The sequence below is a fragment of the Globicephala melas genome, chromosome 2 (assembly GCF_963455315.2).
Source record: "Globicephala melas chromosome 2, mGloMel1.2, whole genome shotgun sequence".
In the NCBI taxonomy this organism is placed as follows: domain Eukaryota; kingdom Metazoa; phylum Chordata; class Mammalia; order Artiodactyla; family Delphinidae; genus Globicephala; species Globicephala melas.
In genome coordinates, this window is record NC_083315.2 from 68,820,323 (window position 1) to 68,839,580 (window position 19,258).

The window sequence follows — 19,258 nt, forward strand, 5'->3', positions numbered from 1 at the left end:
GAGCAAAGTTGTGTGATCTTAAAGCCAAAAGGTAGTCTTTGAGGAATCACAGATCCCGCAGAGCCTAGAATAGGGATCAGAAGACTGGATTGTGAATAAACCAGTTTTAAATATGAGGAAAAAAACTAGGCCACTGTTTTGGTCCCAATATTTACCAGTGGGATTGTCCAAAAGTGGTTTGGGGGCAAAGAGCAAAGCAGCATCGTTTCCCTAAGGAGTCATGAGATTTGTCCCCACTTCCTTCTTTGGTCAAGTCCCGAGGTTGGTAGGTCAGGATTTGATGGGCACAGACAATGTAATTTTTAGCTGAGCATTGGTCAATGTCTCCCATGAGTGTCTTGCAGCTAAAGGGTAAAATGTGGGTTAGAGCAGTGATAACCACTGATAACATTTTCGCTAGGCTACGCCAAAATAAGAAAAAGGGTAATAATGTTATATGCCCGGCTCATCCATTCACGCACACACATGCACGTATGGGGTTCTTGTTTCCGAAAGCTCATTATTCAAGCCCCACAATGACAAAGTTTCAGATTCAAGTTCATCACAAAGGCACATAATACCAAGTATTCTTTCAAAAGGAGTTCCTCAGGAATCTGTGAGCTGACAGTCAGGACACCAACCCTGGTTGGGGAATGGATCAGGTGCTCTGTCCCTGACGCTTTTGTCCCAGCCATTCCCTCTGTCTGTTGAGCTAGCCCACTTCCAGCCTTTGCTCCTGCCAAATTAACCTTGGCTCAGAAACCTTTTCCCACCATACCCACCCTGATGTCCCCTCTCAGCTCCCAGGCTGTGCCACTGTCCTCAGGAATGGCAGGTGAGGCAGCTCAGCAGTGAGATTTAGCCACTGAAACCTTGGCCTCCAGCCCTCAGGGACCCCTCCCCCTCGCCTGCCCCCTGCCTCTTCTGGACATCTGACCTATCCAAGGGCCAGTATTTTTCTCTCACCCTGATTCCCATGGCTTTCAGGACCTTCCTAGTTACAAATACTCGATCTCATCATCATGGGAAGTGGTACAAGATGAAGCTGGGAATAGGTGCTGCTCCCTCTCTCGTGCTGTCACCCTTGCTCTCTCCTGCCTCTCTCCTGGGCAAGCGACAAAACTCCCTGCCACGAGCCCTGAGACCTCTGCCGACCACAGGCATCCTGAGTCAGGACCTCAGCCCACCAGGCCTCTGTGGACACTGTGGTCTCACATCCTTCCACCCAGACCACTGCCTTTCCCCAGAGCTGATCCCACATGCCAGGGCTGAGGTTGGCTCATTTTCTGACCAAGGGAGTCAAGGAGATTTGGGGCTGGGAATACCCATCTTCCTCTGGCCACAGGCAGGGTCTAGCCAGGGACTTTGGGCCAGCTTCTCCCTTCCCCTCGGCCTCGTTCTGAAATTCTGGCTTCGGTGACATCAGCCGCCACTTATTAAGCAGGGACTGTGCTAGGCACTTGACACAAATCGTCTTCTTAATCTTAACAACCCTGAGAGGCAGCTCTCATTATCCCATTTTACTGATGAGAAAACTGAGCCTCAGAGAGATGAAGATGGTCACCGAGCTAGTAAGTGAGGATCCAGGTGTAGGCCTGGGCCTGCCTGACTTGGATGCATGCTCCTGACCCTGCCTCACCCTGCTTCCCCGCCAGGCAGGTCACTCAGGCAGAGGGCGTGGCCTTGGCGGGCAGGTTCGGGTGCCTGTTTTTCGAGGTCTCTGCGTGCCTGGACTTCGAGCACGTGCAGCACGTCTTCCATGAGGCAGTACGGGAGGCACGGCGGGAGATGGAGAAGAACTCCCTGGCCAGGCCCCTCTTCATCTCCGAGGAGAGGGCCCTGCATTACCAGGCCCCACTCACGGCCCGGCATGGGCTGGCCAGCTGCGCCTTCAACACACTTTCTACTGCTAGCCTGAAGGAGATTCCTGCTGTGGCCCAGGCCAAGCTGGTCACTGTAAAGTCATCCCGGGCTCAGAGCAAGCGCAAGGCACCCACCCTGACACTGTTGAAGGGCTTCAAGATCTTCTGAGGGCCCCTGCTCAGGATTCCAGGCTCAGCGCTGGGCAGTCTGCAGGGCAGGAGCTGGCTTCTCACCACCGGCTTTCCTTCTGGTGGAACAGCAGCCCTCACCCTCTGGTGGACAGCTGACCCCTCCTCCAGCACCAGGCAGTGTCCCTGACACCCAGTTCACTGTAGGAGCAACAGGGACAGGCAGAAATTCTGCTCCTATTCCCTCCAGACCTTGGTTTCCATGGTAACCACCGCATCCCTCACCCTGAAGGAAACAGCCACTGTGACAACGCAGAGACCTGGGGTCAGCCTGAAGCGGAAGGAAATTGCAGCATCCATCGTGGCGCCATCACCCCCTCCTGCTCCATCTACAGCCAGGCCTGATGTGGCCCCTGGTGGACAGCTCTGGGTGGACAGCTTCAGGAGGCACTGCATAAGTGCGGGCCTGAGAGCATCCTGCCCTGAGTTCCCAGCACCTCCTGGTGGACGGGAAGGGCAGGGCAGCTGCAGGTTTTGCAGGGCCAGAGCCTGGCCCTCCCCTTGCCTTCTGACTTCACAGAACCCCCAGGCAACAAACCTCACAGTTTATCCAAGTAAAATCTAGTTGCAATAATCCTACGGGACAGCCTGTGAGAAGCAAAGGTGTCCCGGGAAGGCCTATTTCCAGTCCTTTGCCTCTCAATGAGGGCAGAGGGAGAGGGCCGCGGGTAGGCCAGTGTAGGGAGCCTCCTGTGTGTTTCCACCAGGAGGCAGGGCCCCGTATTTTACAACCTTAAAATCAAGGACTCTGTCCGCAGGCCCTCAGGACCTGCCTTGTCAAGTTTACTGATCAAAACTGCAGAACAAAGTCATTCTCTCCAGTGACAATCACCCAGGACTCCAGGGAGCCCACAACTGGCTATATCAGACATCCGGTAGGGAGAAGCACAGTTTTCTGTTTGTAGCCTGGTGCGGCAGGACCTAGTACCCTTGGCAATGGGTCTGCGTGTTCAAAGTCCACTTTTGTAAGATACCACCTAAGGAATTTTTGGTTCATAAAGCAAATTTTTGCATAAATTATTTGGCTTTGCCACCACAGCTTATACTGCAACACGGTGGCTCAGACACGGGATCGCGACACTCCTTTGGGATCCCACGGTTAGCAAGAGAAGGGTCTCAGAGGCAGGGAGTTTCTTAGTTTTCTAGCTCTCTTTACCACAGGGCCCCTGGCCCAAAGGAAGTCTTTCACGGACCCTCAGCAGACCAGCAGGCAGAGGAGTGGCCTGTGGTGGGGGAAGGGAGGGGGAGGGGATTCTGAGTCCAGAATCCTGCCCCTTCCTCACTCAGCCCTTCCAGGAGCTTGGATTGAAAACAATAGCTCTTGCCCAGGCTTCAGCCACCTTCTGCAGACGGAGAAGCCGAGGTCAGAGGGAGGCTGTGAACTCCTCAAGGCCACGTGAGGAGTCCTGGCCAGGCTTCCTGACCCACAGGCTGGCTCTGGATTTTGCACTTTTGTTTCAAGCCGCTTGTGTGTGGACCACTGCCATTTGAACAGACTATGCAATTCCAACTGCCCACATCCAGAAGGATTTTAATAAAAAGGTTTTGTTCGTTTTTTTCCTAACAGGGTTTTAGTTTGATTGCAGTTCACTCACTGTCTGCTAACACCACGGGGGCACTGCCCTGCACCCTAACTAGCAGATTCTCAGGGGTCCGGAAGAATGACTGGCGGCACATCACTGTCTTTTACGTCCACTTCCACCTGGGCCAACTTTGGCTTTTCTGAGAGCAAAGTCTCTCTTAGGATGGTCAGGTTGTTGTCATCTTTGTTTCTGGCCTCGGCCAAGTACAGGACTTCTGGAGTTTGTTTTTCTGGTGACAGCCTCTTTTGATTTCTGGGAGGAGAGAAAACACTATGGAATGTGAGTTCCCTGAGTTGGGGTACCGAGTGTTTGGGGCAGGACTGGGTCTCCCAGGTGGGCTAGTGAGTTTGAGGTAGAAATCCAGTGCCCAGTTCTGGGAACAGTTGCGGGAGAAGCCGAGAAGGCGCCGTGGTGTTTGGCAGAGAAACATCTTACACTTGTCTGTGTGTCACCTTACCAAACCCTCAGCGCCACCTGTGAGCTCAACTACTATTGCTCCCCTTACAGGCGATGTAATGGGGCTCAGAGGGCCAAAGGAGCACATGCCTGGGACGTGCGTTTAAGTTTCCTGACCCTGAGTCCCGTGTTCTTTTCACCAAACCACATTTTCTCATCGCAGGGCTGTCGTCCTACTTAGTGCAGGTCCTTGTCACCCCACACCCCATCCCCACCCTCACTCCACCCCATCTCTAGACAAGCTAATCAGGAAATTCCTAACTAATCTTCCTGCCGCTAGGTGCTCACTTCTCCAAACTGGCCTACACACACCAAATCACGATTCTAAAGTCCTTGTGCGTACACACCACACCACTCCCCAGCTCAAGCGCCTTCAGTGGCTCCCCACTCCCACTTCCTTAACCTGGCATTCAAGATCCAGTCTTCCTTCCAATAACCTTCCCAAATGTCTCCCCTCTGAGGTGGTTCTACTCAAAGTATCCACCTCTAGGTTTCCTGGCCATAGTAGAGGGACCCGGCTGTGGTTAGAGCCGACCACCCAATCTGCTTCGGCCATAGGGGAGTATCTCAGTGTCTGCTGCTTCTGAGGACACCTGCCTTGTCTCTGAAGTGACCTTGTCGAGGGGGATGCTTCCTGACAGGGTGAGAGAGGAAAGGTCACCTTCTTAGAGGCTATACCCTCTGGGTCTTTTTATATCCTGCATCCAGACTGATCTTGCTAAAACATAAGCCATTCATGTCCCTGTGCAGAGCTCTTCTTTGGCTCCCCAATGCCCATGGGCTAGAACCTGAACTCCTTAGGATGGCCCCCAGGGCCTGTTCACTCTGGGCTCTGCTGCCTCTTGGCCTCCTCCTCCCCCTGCCCTCCCCACACTCCACACTGCAGCCTCACGGGCCCTCCTCCTCCCGCCTCGAGCTTGGTGTGTGCTGTCCCTTGGTCTGGAAGGCTTCCATAGCCCACCCTCGCTCTCTCTCTTTTTGCCCCGCAGGCCCCAGATCCCATCTCTGTGCTCCCACAATACTCTGTATGTCCCACAGTTGCCACCTGTCACTCTAAACTACAATTATCTCCCCACCAAACTGTAAACTCCATAAGACCAGGGCTGAATCTATCTTGCCCAGCCCTGCAGCCCCCGCTCTCAGTGCGGAGCTTAGCGCAGGGCAGGTGCTCAGCTTATTCTGTGGAATGAATGATGACTGGGCCATAGCAGTTCGTAACGACTAGTTAACAATGCGAGCAAAGGGCACTGGGTTATTTCTTTCTGGCTTTACAGCAGAACTGTGAGGAGGATTCATAGATGACATAAAATACAGCACAGAAGGAAGAGCACGGAGGTTAGGCCAACCCTTCCATGGATCCTCAGTGACCTTATTCTGTACAGTGGGAATAGGTAATTTGTGCCAACCCCACCTTACAGTGCTGTCTTGATCAAGTGAGAGAATGTGAAGGTGCCTTTAAAATTGTAAAACATGATACAGATCTGAGGGAGAGATTCTCAATATTATTGTTTCAAAGTTACTGCTAGTTACTAGGGCTATAGTAACTGTTGAATGAATGGGAATGAGTGAACCAAGCATTTATTGAATAACTTCTAGAGCCAGACTTTGTGCCAGTTGCTTGGGGAAACAAATTGAGTCAAATGTGGTCCCTGCCTTCAAGGAGCTCTCAGAAGTTAGCCCTGGAATCATCCAGAGAGTTTAACAAAATGCCAATGCCCAGGTCCCACCCTTTGTGGCAGAATCTCCAAGGCGAGGTACAGATTTCTGTGTTTTTAATGTTCCTCCTCAGGTGATTTGGTTGTGTATCCAGGGTTAAGGAGTACTGTTGTTATAAAGATGTCAGAATTACCCCAGGAGCACCGACGGATCTTAGGTCTCTTTCCGTGCCCTGCATTTGGCCTTGGAGCAGCATAAGCCTTTCCCCTTTAAGAACAGCCCTAACTGCAAAAGCCCCCACTGTGCACTCGCCACAATCCTAGGAGGAGGGAATCCGTTATTACTGCCATTTATAGAAGAAGAAGCTGGCTTGGAGATATTGAGTGTCTTGCCCAGCTGCTGAGTGGCAGAACTGGAATTTGAACCCAGCTTGTGTGACTCCAGAGCCAGAGATCCTGACTTCTGAGATACACCACCAGCCCGCGCCCTGTTTGCTGGCCAGGGCCAAGGAGTGTCATCAGGGACGGTTGCCAGTTTTTCAGCAGCTTTGGGTTCTCACAGGACCCTAAAGGATGCATTTTGCTGTCCCAAAGGGTGGACAGCCAAGGCCCCTAGATGACCCCTCTCTAGGTTTCCTTTGGGAGGGCAGGGCCCACCCCCTCCAGAGACCACCCCCAGACCAGCTCCTCACCTTTTTGCCTGGGTGTTCCTTCTCAAGAAGACAATGCTTATCACGACCACCACGGCCACCAGGACAAACATGGAACTATTCCAAGGAGTTGCTGGGGAGGGACACACAGGACAGAACCTTGAGGAGAGGCTGGGTGCCCTTCAGGCCCCTAACAGACCAGCTCACAGCATCAACCTTCCTGTGCTGTGGGCCAGGTATCGTAGAGAGACTCTAAGCTGAAAATGAGCCCCCTGCCCTGCGGGAACTCCCAGTCCAGTGTTGGGCGGGGAGAGGGAGATAAGATCTCTGCTCTGAAGAAGCTCTCATCTACCTGGGGGAGACAGCACTGCAGCTGGGTAATAATAGTGGGCAAAGGAGGAGTGTGGGTGAAGATAAACTTCACAGTCTTCAGAGTTTTGCTAGGAGCTAGCCAAGTGCAGTACAAGGGGAAAAGGAAGGAAGGGAGGGAGGGAGGGAAGGAGGGAGGGAGGAAAGAAAGAAGGGGTGGCAGTTAAATTGGATTCAACACATTGCCCACAGACATGTGAAGTGGCTAATCTGAATTTGGAGAATCAAGATTGGTCCACACTGTACCCAAGTGAGGCAGGATCTAGCTTCAGAGCTTTTGCGTTTGCTGTTCCCTCTACCAGGAATGTTCTCCCCCACATAATCTGCATGGCTAATTCCTTCACCTCCTGCAAGCTTTACTCAAACACCACCTTCTTAGGGAGGCCTTCCTTGACCACATTATGTTCCCTGCAGCACACCTGCTATTCCCTTTCTCCACTTAATTTTTCTCCGTATTATGCATCACCAGCACACTATGCATTTTAGTCATTTGTTGATTTTCTGTCTCTTTCACTAGAAGGTATGTTCCATGAGGGCAGAGATTTTTGTTTTTTCCCTTCTGTAACCCCAGTGCTGAGAACAGTGCCTGGTGCACAGAAGGAACTTAATAAATATTTGTGAATGACAGGATGGATGAGTAAATGAGTGGCCAGCCCTGAGAAGAGGAGGGTGCAATTTAGCCAGACCCCTCTGGGTAGTGAGACCCCTCAGCCTCGGTCCCTAGCTTAGAGGAAACGTGCAGTCTGCTGCAGAGGAGGGGACCATGAAGGGGGCTTCAACCAGATTCCTCTCTTTGTGTTGTGTCCACCACTTACCATCTTCTACACGAAAATACCAAAGCATTTCTTCCAGCAGCTCCTGAGGCACCTCGGTGCCAGGTGGGGCTCCAGTAAGCTCCTCATTGTAGCCCATGCCACTGCTCCTGATTGGGGTATGTTTCTGACAACAAATTCCTTAGGCCCCTTCGCCCCCAGGTGCGCTCCTGGCCTCCTAGGTTCTGGCTCTTTGCAAAGCCCCAAAGCCTGCTGGAGACAAAGCAGAGAGCATAACTGGGTATCCCACCCCAGTTTACTCTCCCCTCCCTGCCCAAACCCAGCTCTCCTCAGGACCAAAACAGCTGGAACTCCCGCAACAGGTGGGGCCTGGAGAAGCAGAGACCATAGAAGTGGGAGTCACTCAAATCTTTATGAAAACTCATCATGTGTGGGGAAGACCTGGGAGTGAGGAGGACTGAGCCACTGATGGGCTGTGGGACTCTTGCAGGGACTCCCATTCTCCAAGAAGAAACTGATATCTAGAATATACAAAGAATTCTCGCAAATTAAGAAGAAAAAGACTAGAATCCTAATAAATGTGTAAAGGATATAAACAGGCAGTTTACAAAATAGGAAACCCAAAAGGCTAGCAAGAATATGAAAATAAACTCTTTGGTAATAACAAGAATGAAAATTAAAACAAAATGAAACACCACTTGACATCTGTTAGATTGGCATAGTTTGGAAGGTAGATAATGCCGTGTGTTGGCGGGGCTCTGGGGCTATAGCCTTAGGCACTGCCAGGGCGCGTAGACTGGGGCAGCCGTCTAGGGAGCAAATTAGTCAAAGTAAGTGTACACATGACCCAGCAGTTCTACTCCTGAGTGCATTTATATCTCAAAGAAAGTATCCCTGAGGATCATAAGGGGGCATGCCACACCGTTTATGAAAATTCACATATGCACACAAAACAACAACACACATTTTACAAAAACACGTTTTTAAAAAGACACATTCAACACATTAGGATAATTATCACTGGGGGTGGGGAGAAGAAAAAGGTAACAGAAATGAAGATCCAAGTAAAGAAATAAAACAGGAGAAGGGTTTTGAACAGACCAATCATGAAATCATGTCATAGGGCTAAAAAGACAATGAGGCAAAGAGAGAACAAGAGAGGCCAGAGGCCATCTCAAGTCCCCCCGCTCTGACACTGCCTTCCACTCCAAAACAGCCTTTGGAGGCTCAGCCAGGAACATCCGAAAACAAATGGATGGAAAACAGCCAAACAGAAGAACAAGGTACTAATAAAAAGAGTTTTCTCCATCTCTCCAGCTCTGAGAAAACTGAAGAAACATCTACAGGTTTTGAGGGAAAATATTTTGACACAAATATAATATTGAGCTGAGTTTTTCCTATATGAATGATCATTCATGTGTCAAGATAGAGATGGAAGTCAGGGGGAAAGAAAGACTTTTTTTTAGACTTTCAGGGACTCAGATGCCTACTACCTACTTACTCATTTGAAGGATATAATATATATACTGAATAATGGAAAGACAAAGTTACAGGAGTGGCGAATCGATGTGATCTTGTGTTCCAGCCCCAACTGTCCAGAGCACTTGCTAAGAAGGGCTGTGAGTTTCTGTCCAGTCTCCGATGCAGGAGTACCTGGATCAATGAGTAACATTGGCCACAGGCCCCTGTTGCATATGCAGAGCCCCCCTGAATACCCACAGAGAAAAGAGCATGGAGGTCAAGACACCAAACACCAACTCCCTTTGGGCAAGCGGGATGGGGCCTAGACCCATGGGACATCCACTTTGAACACTTCTGTATTGTATACATTTCTTGTGAGCACGTACTGCCTTCGTGAAAGCAATACATGTAATTACATTTTTTAAATGTATGTACTTTGTATGTATATTCTAAATATATATTTTGTGTATTTGTATGTATTTTAAACGTATGTATATACTATCCAAAGAAAACGAAAACACAAATTCGAAAAGATAGATGCAGGGACTTCCCTGGTGACGCAGTTGTTAAGAATCCGCCTGCCAATGCAGAGGACACGGGTTCGAGCCCTGGTCGGGGACGATCCCACATGCCACGGAGCAACTAAGCCCACGTGCCACAACTACTGTGCTCTAGAGCCCGCAAGCCACAACTACTGAGCCCACGTGCCACAACTACTGAAACCCGCGCACCTAAAGCCCATGCTCCGCAACAAGAGAAGCCACCGCAATGAGAAGCCCATGCACCGCAACGAAGAGCAGCCCCCACTTGCCGCAACTAGAGAAAGCCCGAGCGCAGCAACGAAGACCCAACGCAGCCATAATTTAATAAATAAATAAATTTATTTATTTATTTTTCAAAAAGAAAAGATAGATGCAACCCAATATTCACAGCAGCATTATTTACAATAGCCAAGATATGGAGGCAACCTAAGTGTCCATCAACTGATGAATGGATAAAGAAGATATGGTATATATATATATATATATATATATATATATATATATATATATATATAATGGAATACTACTCAGCCATAAAAAATGAAATTTTGCCATTTGCATCAACATGGATGGACTTGAAGGGTATTATGCTAAATGAAATAAGTCACAAGAAAGACAAATAAGTGAAATAAGTCATAAGAAAGACAAATACTGTATGATATCACTTATATGTGGAATCTAAAAAATAAAACAGAAAAGAAATAGTGAATATAACAAAAAAGAAACGGACTCAAAGATATAGAGAACAAACTAGTGGTTACCAGTGGGAAGAGGGAAGGGGGAGAGGCAATATATCGGGGTAGGGGATTAAGAGGTACAAACTACTATGTATAAAATAAATAAGCTACAAGGATATACTGCACAGTACAGGGAATAGTTTATAATAACTATAAATGGAGTATAACATTAAAAAATTATGAATCACTATGTTATACACCTGAAACATATAATATTGTAAATAAACTATACCTCAATTAAAAAAGTATGTATATATTGTATTTATACCTTTTGAGACAATTCCAATTTTGGATGTTTAATTAGTGGAACTAATCAAGATGTCAGTTCTTACCAATTTGATCTATAGATAGAGTGCAACCCCAGTCAAAATCCCAGCAAGTTATTTTATGGATATTGACAAACTGGATTTAAAGTTTATATGGAGAGGTAAAAGACCCAGAATAGTCAACACAATCTTGAAGGAGAAGAACAAAGTCAGAGGACTGATGCTTCCCAACTTCAAAACTCACTTTAAAACTACAGTAATCAAGATAGTGCGATACTGGAACCAATCAGATAAGTGTACACATTTGCATGTGGGCTGATGTCCACAGTGGAATGTGTGTTTTAAACATGTATAATATTGTTATAATAAAAATATACTAACAAATGAAACAAACAAAATGATAAGATGGATACAAGTCAGCCCTCCCTGACTGTGTTAGATACCACAGAAACAAAGGACACAGTTCTCTCAGAGCATTTATCCAGTTTTATTCTAGAGTGAGCATGGTATTAATATCTCTGCTTTTTAAAAATTATTAACTAAACTTCATGATTTATTTGCATTTCATTTTTCCATGAATGTCTTTTTGCTGCTCCAGGTTCCCATCCAGGATATCATATTGCATTTAGTTGTCATGTCTCCTTAGGCCCCTCCAGGAGATTCCTGCATTTTAAACAGGGCTTAACCATCTGTCATTGGACAGTGATTCCTGACAAAGAACCTGGGCCACCCATCCCCATGGAAGGTTGAGGACACTCACCCTGGGTCCTGGGTTCCGAGGACTTGTCTGATCTGCTGTTGCGAGCAGCACCGATTTCTCTGTTCCTCTTCCTCCTTTCTGGGCAATACCGATGGTCTTTGCACCTGAGCTTTCGCACAGCTGTCACCTAGTGGGCAGCACTGCAGAGCCTGGGGCAGCCAGGCCCATCTGGTAGCTCTGCATTTAGCACACGCCTGGAGACTTCTCTGTCACTTGGGGGTGACTGACCTCTTGAATGAGAGGTCTCAGATGGCAAACAGGCTCCACCTGACTTTCACAATCAGCAAGAACCAGGAGCCCAGTGCTCTCCTTCTTGTCTATCGGCCTCCAGTAAAAAGAAACCATCCAGACCCTCTTGCCAGCCCAGGGGAATGGGCTGGGGAGGACCCTCCATCTGAAGGTCCCGTCATTGCAGGGGGCTGTGTGGTGTGCCCACTCCAGGCCTCTATTTCCTGGTATTATCAATGTTTAACCACGGAGCAGGGAGCCAAGCCTGGCCTTTTACAGCCTCTGCTTTCTCCCAGTGAGGGTCATGGCCTTCTCTGAATTCCTCACAAGATGCTATAAAATAAGACCTTTGGAGAGTCAGGGGTGGGGAAGGCAAGGCACATGAGGCTGTGTGAGTGACCCAGAGAGGAGGAAGCGGGCCAGGTTGAACAGCGTTGAGTGGGAAGGGTTTGGTGGGGAAGCAGGAGTGAGGTGCTCCCCCAACCAGGCCACATGTATTCAATTCTGATCATCAGTGGGCTTTTCTACCCCCGCCCCCCAGGCTCCTTGCATCTCCAGCATCCCTTGGAGTTGGCTCAGTAAGGAGTAGGGTTCCCATTTCCCAAATGAGGAAGCAGGTTGAATGAAGTCACATGACAGGTGCAAGCTCCTCTACGAGTTAATATTCGTCAACGGTGTGAACGACAGAGAAAAGGAGATGCAACAGGGAACCTAGGGCCAGAATGGACTCCAGCTTCTCATCGTTTCGCAACTCATTCATTCAATAAATATTACTTGAACCCTAGCTGTGTGGACACAAGGTAAACAAGACAGGCAAGGACCCTGGTCTCCTGAAGCTCATACTCTAGGGGACAGACAGGCAACAAAAAAGTAAGTAAAACATAAGATAATTTCAGCTACTGACAATTTCTGTGAATAATTTAAACAACGAAATGATGCAGAAATAGATGGGGGGCTGTGATTACTATATTACTTTACTAAAACTGAATGACAAAGAATTAACTATGCAAAGACCTGGGGCGGCAAGTGAAAAGGCACTGAAGAAATAATGAGCTTAATTAGTTTGAGAAACAAAAAAAAAAGGGCAACGTAGCTGAAGCACAGTGATATGGGGAGGTGGCATGGGATAAAGTTGGAGGCTAGACAGAAACAGAACGTGCAGTAAAACAGAATAAGGAGTATGGATGTAGAGAGAAGCCACTGGAGGTGACATGATCTGACTGATATTTATCCAAGATCACTTGGCCTGCTGGGTGGGGAATGGTTTGTAAGGGAGCGAGAGAGGAGATGGGAGACATTGGGAGGCTCTTGCATTCATCCAGGCAATTGACAGTGGTGGTTTGGACCAGGATAATGACAGCAAAGATGGGGAGAAGTGGTCAGATTCAGGGTACATTTTGGAGAGAAAGGCAGTTGATAAGATTTCGGAAGAAAGGAACTCTAACTCTCTTAAGCACAAAAGGAATTCGAAAGGAATTCATTGGCTCATATAACTGGGAAGCGCAGAGTGGAGCTGTCCTTACGGATAGCTGGAACCAGGAGTCTGAAGATCCTTTGCTCTTTCTCTCTAGGTCTCTTCCTGCTTCTCTCTGGGTATCAGGCTCATTCCCACAGGCTGGCCATCTCCTGGTAGCTGGACCAGACTGCAGGAAATCCAGGCTCACACCCTTACAGCTAGAGGAGGAAGGAGTCCCCCTTCTCAACTCCAGTTTGGCAGTTCCTGGGACAGGACCCTAATTGTACTGGCCTGGGTCACATACCCACGTTTTGGATCAGTTGTTATGGCCAAGGGTGAAGTACTATGGATGCTAGCTCAAATCTCATACCCATCGAGTAGCCAAGAGAGAAAGGCTGTGAGCTGGATAGCCATGCCAGTGTGGGTCCCTAAAGTGACCCCTTGACTACAATCCTCCCAGTCTGCCCTGGGGGAGTGTCACTGGGCTCTTAAGGGGGATTGTGTCCCCTTCAAGAGGCGCCTGCCCCATCCCAGGTTTTCCACTCTTCTACCTGTTTCTCTTTTCTTCCTCCTCTTACTTTAGTTCTCTCTGCTATAGCTCATCCAATAACTATTACTCCGTGTCTGCTCTGTGCCAGGATTCTGCTACTGATGAACAATCACAGTCATTGTCCCTGACTTCATGGAGACTGCAGTCTCATGGGAGTCACACAGGTGGTCACACCAGGGATCACGTAATTGATTGCTGTGTGATAAGGGCCATGAAGGAAACAGAGATGAGAGAACATTACCAACCCCTCCCTTCCTCATAGCTTCAAATATCACTTCTGGACAAATCAATCCTACCTTGGACTCTCCTTTCTTGACCTCTCAAGTTCCTTGTCTCCCTCCCTGGGTAATTAGTAGTGGAATGGAGTAGAAAGAGCTTTGGACTTTCCCCTGCTATTCTAAATCTACCACCTCATAATCCTTCTAATCTCAGTTTAAATATCATCCTGTCAGGGAAACCTTCCATATCAGTTAAGACTTGTGATTGGTTCTGGGTAACAAAGACCCAATTTCAATGGTTAAAATACATAGGGTTTATTTTTTCATATAAGAATTTCAGAGGTAGGGACTTCCCTGCTGGCCCAGTGGGTAAGACTCCACACTCCCAGTGCAGGGGGCCCAGGTACGATCTCTTGTCAAGAAACTAGATCCCACATGCATGGCGAAACTAAGAGTTCACATGCCACAACTAAGAAGCCTACACGCTGCAACTAAAAAAAAAAAAAGATCCCACAGGCCTCAGCGAAGATCCCGCATGCCACAACTAAGACCTGGTGCAGGCTAAATAAATAAATAAATAATTTTTTTTTTTTTTTAAGAAGTTCAGAAGTAGACAGTTACTGATGTCAAAAGCTCAAAGAAATCAGTGCTGATTTCTGAGAATTCCCTCATGGTCCCAAGAAGGCTAATGCAGCCCCTGCCATGATGTCCAAGTTCCAAGCAGACAAAAAGGAAAAAGGGAAGAAAGACAAAAAGATGTGGCTATTAAGTATAATGGACAAATAACCTGCAAGAGAGTAAATTCAGACAACACGGAGAACTACAGAGAAGGACGGCATTCCCATAGAACAGTAGCGGGGCAGCCAGTGGGCTAACCAGGAAACTTTATTGTCAGGGGATTGCCACAGGTCATGCCCAGCAGGATTTGATAACCGTCATGGACCATTGATGGCTACGCAGACTGTAACAGAGCCTGCTAATTGTCCCCTAGAATACATTCTTCCCTTCCTCCTTTTCATAAAAGAACCCTCTGAATTTGAGCGTCATATGGCCACCCAGCTAGAGACTGTATTTCCCAGATCACTTGCAGTTTTGGGTGGTCCTTTGACTAAGTTTTGGACAAGAGATGAGAGTAGTATACTACTTCTGAATTACTCTCTCTCTCCTTTTTTTTTTTTTTTTGCAATTATGTAAACTTTTAAATTGAAGTGTAACCTACATGCAGAAAAGTAAACAAATATTAAGATCTGGCTTAGTGGATTTTTACATGTGAACACACCCATGTGTGGGAACATACACCCTCTAGATCAAGAAATAGAACATTGTGAGAACACAGAAGTCTTCTTGTGTCCACTTCTGGTTACTACCCCCCACAAAGACAACCACTATCCTGACTTTTAATACCATAGGTTAGTTTGCCTGTTTTTATATTTTATGTAAATGGAATCAATCGATATGTAATCTTTTGTGTCTGCCTTCTTTGCTCAACATTATATTGTGGTATTCACCCATGTTGTGTGTAGTTGTGGCTCATTCATTCTTGTTTTCAGAATATTCCATCATGTGATTATGCCACACTATTTTTATCTATGGATCCTATTTTTATAAGAGAAATTTCAACCCATCCCTTCTTTCCTCTGTCTGGAACATGAGTATAATGGTAGAAAGAACATCTAAAGGCAAGAGTCATTAAATTACAACATATGGGCCAAATCTAACCTGCAGCCTGTTTTTGTAAATACAGTTTTATTGGAACATGGCGGTGCTCATTTGCTTATGTAATGTTTATGGCTGCTTTTGCATTACATTAGAAGAAATGGGCAGTTGTAGCAATGATTGTATTGTCTGCAAAGCCTAAAATACTTACTATGTGGCCCTTTACAGGAAAATTCTGTGGACCCAGACAATAAGTTAGAAGGGCCTGGTTCCCTGGATGACCTCATGGAGCACAGCAGCCTACCTGCCCTGGAGCTGTCCACCTCTGGAGTGTTATGTGTGAGAGAGGTAAACTTTGGTATGATTTGAGGCACTGTGTTTGAGATCTCTTTGTTACAGAAACTTAGTCTGTACTGTAACTAATACATACATTATTTATGCTCAGTGACTGCTGAATTAGTGAATGCCATGCTATCAGAAGAACTAAATTCTAGTCTAGTTCACCTTTGCTATGACCAGCCATAGGGCCTTGGACCTTGAACCTCTTTTTCTTATCAAACCATATAAGCTTCAAAGAGGAGTAAAAAGGAAACGTATCTAAGAAATTATTACCACGAGGGGTCAATTGTGTAATGACAAAATCCAGGCCCTTTAAACTCAGGGGGTTTTTCACCTGGGGTTAACCAGTTAGCTTTTCTGCTAAATGAATAATAGGTAAAACCCAATATGAAGGGAGGAACCCTTTTCCTAAGACAAGGTAGGGAAACACCCATTGAGCTGTCCAAGGTCTTGACCTCTCAGTTCAGGGCACTTTAATCTGATGCCAGGGTTAAAGTGCCAGGTAGGATCCTACCCTAAGCTCCAGGGACCTAAGGGTAAGCATCTTCCTGCTCCTCAACCTCCTGCCTCCCCACTTCGAAGGTGTGATGTTTGCTAAAGCTGACAGCCAGCAAAGGCTTCGAGGTGCTGGAGACTGCTCTATATTTCCAGGTCAGGCTGTTCTGTTCCTTGGGGTGGGTCATTCACTGTCAGCTGATGCCAAGTGGGTGGACAAGCCCTTGGCTTACTGTTTGTTCTTTCCTTCATTTTCACAAACATCACTTACACTCAGAAGCCAATTTAATCGTTCAGTTTGAACAATAATTCTGCCAAGTTCCCCAAAGCAGCACATTCTCTTCTCAGTAAACTTCATAGAAAATGAAATGAAATCCAAAAGTGGTGATATAAGAAAATGACAATACACAGGATAACCCAGCAGAGATACATGTACAAGGATGTTCACTGGAACATTGTTTAAGGAGGTTAAAAAAAAATCTAAATATCCAAGAACAGGGGAGGGGTTAAATTATAGTACATTTGGAACCAATGTTTCTTCTAGGGGCCAATTTTTTTAAATTAATCAATTTATTTATTTATGGCTGTGTTGGGTCTTCATTTCTGCGCGAGGCCTCTCTCCAGTTGTGGCAAGCGGGGGCCACTCTTCATAGCGGTGCGCGGGCCTCTCACTGTCGCGGCCTCTCTTGTTGCGGAGCACAGGCTCCAGACATGCAGGCCCAGTAGTTGTGTCTCACGGGCCCAGTTGCTCCGCGGCATGTGGGATCCTCCCAGACCAGGGCTCGAACCCGCGTCCCCTGCATTGGCAGGCAGATTCTCAACCACTGTGCCACCAGGGAAGCCCTTTAAGGGCCAATTTTTATATTAAACCCAGAGGAGGGAAACATAGTAGAATTAGTGAGGAGATTTTCTGAAAAGGTGTGGCAATTTAGTCCAAAATTATTGGTGCTTAAGCACTTGACTTGATGCCTCCACCTGTGGTAGGGTGGTTGAGAAAAAAGATGGGTATCCAAAGGGAAGACATCGTTGTACTGAAATAAAATCATCTCAGTGATCAGATGCATTTTCAACAGACATAGATTTTGCTGGAAGCATTTCAGAAACATTTGCAAGGTATTGGAAGTTTGGGCAGAAACTGGTGTGAAACAATGGTACAAAGCATGTACTTTCTCCAAGAAAGGACATTCTGTAGCCATCACTTTTTTTCTTTTTCTTTTTTTTTTTTTTGCGGTATGCGGGCCTCTCACTGCCTCGGCCTCTCCCGTTGCGGAGCACAGGCTCCGGACGCGCAGGCCCAGCGGCCATGGCTCACAGGCCTAGCCGCTTCGCGGCATGTGGGATCCTCCCGGACCGGGGCACGAACCCATGTCCCCTGCATCGGCAGGCGAACTCCCACCCACTGCGCCACCAGGAAAGCCCCCATCACTTTTATCTTAGTTATAACATTAGAAACGTTCTATGTCATTGACCCTTATTTACAATCCTTAATTCTGTATCTTTGACCCCTTTTTCCTGGTTATAGGATAACCAAATATCTTCTTCAGTCCCTGACTAAATCAAAGTCCAAGAGTAGAATAAAATCAAAGTCCAGCCTTTCATTTTAATTATATGAGGTACTTGAAGTTTAATCATTCCCCTACACATCACTCTTTGAATAGCTTTGTCTTGAAGAGAGTTGCTCAGTAATGTGTTTGAGGAATGTCTAACAACTTGGTCAATAAGCATTGTGTGTTACTTTGTCTGAATTTTGTTGTTCTCACCTTTACAAGCAAGTTAGCATTTTTTCAGAGGAACTAAGTGGCATACAATTGACCCCACTGTTAACAAGAACACTTCAGACAATTTAGTTAGGACTGCAGTTAAAGTTTTTTTACAATCTTGCTGTAAGGGGAAGGGCTTCTGGTAGTCCCAGTTTAGAAGTTCACTTCTGGTGGGTGATTAATCATTGTGAGACTAGATTTAAAACAAAAACAAAAACCATGTCCAATTAAAAAGTCACTAAGACTCTTGACTGATGTCAGTTGGGTGAGTGGGTGACTAAGTTTTTCAGAATAAGTCTTAATCCTCTTAAATGTATCAGAAAAATTTCTGAGCATTTTAATCAGGAATCATAATTTCTTTCCAGAAGGTTATGAATTAAATCATTCAAAAATAAAAAAATTCTGTCCTCGACCAGATTTGGGACAATTTTTCTTTTGAACAACTCCTCCTTTGGGTTCAGATAATTTTTAAAGATCTGTCTTCATCAAAAAAAGGAACTCTATTTTCATTAAATTTCTTGCCTAGTTGATCACTTTTTACTTTTTTTAAAAAATGGAGGCAAGTAGCCATACAAGAAAATATATAAACATCATTGACAGAAGTATTTATATCCACATTAATATTATTCCTTTAAACCAGCTTCCTATATTGGGAAAGAATTTGTTTAAAAAAATCTTTTTTCCTCAACATATAATTGATTTTTAAAAAAATTTTTATTGGAGTATAGTTTTTTGGTTTTTTTTTTCTTTTGTCTGCATTGGGTCTTAGTTGCAGCACATGGGATCTTTTGTTGTAGTGCGCACACTTCTCTCTATTTGCGGTGCATGGACTCCAGGGCGCGTGGGCTCAGTAGTTGGGCACGTAGGCTTAGTTGCTCCGCGGCATGTGAGATCTTAGTTCCCTGACCAGGGATCGAACCTGTGTCCCCTGTGTTGGAAGGTGGATTCTTAACCACTGCACCACGAGGGAAGTCCCCTCAATGTACAGTTGATTTATAATGTTGTGTTAGTTTCTGCTGTATGGCAAAATGATTCAGTTATACAAATATGTATATATTCTTTTTCATATTCTTTTCCATTATGGTTTAATCACAGGATGCTGAACATAGTTTCCTGTGCTGTACAGTAGGATCTTGTTTATTCATTGTATATATAATATTTTTTATACACACACATACACACTACATCTTTTTTAAATTTTATATTATTTATATTTTTATACAGCAGGTTCTTATTAGTTATCCATTTTATACATATTAGTATATACATGTCAA

General features: G+C 46.2%; 2 protein-coding genes across 3 annotated transcripts in view; one reads left to right on the plus strand and one right to left on the minus strand.

Annotated features, from left to right (window-relative positions):
• The window catches only part of RASL12 (RAS like family 12), a 32,694-nt gene extending 25,855 nt beyond the window's left edge, over positions 1-6,839 (plus strand). For both annotated transcript variants that reach the window (XM_030875275.3, XM_070044897.1), the window contains exon 6: positions 1,635-6,839. In XM_030875275.3, coding sequence (XP_030731135.2) covers positions 1,635-2,010 — 376 coding nt within the window. In that variant the 3' untranslated portion in view covers positions 2,011-6,839. The remainder of the gene's footprint in view (positions 1-1,634) is intronic.
• SLC51B (SLC51 subunit beta) lies at positions 3,584-7,829 on the minus strand. The gene is made up of 3 exons (XM_030875277.2): positions 7,559-7,829; positions 6,417-6,507; positions 3,584-3,865 (listed from the first exon to the last, which is right to left on the minus strand). Exons 1-3 carry the CDS (start codon positions 7,653-7,655, stop codon positions 3,676-3,678), a joined length of 378 nt encoding a protein of 125 aa, XP_030731137.1. The 5' UTR covers positions 7,656-7,829; the 3' UTR covers positions 3,584-3,675.
• Positions 7,830-19,258: the final 11,429 nt, after the last annotated feature.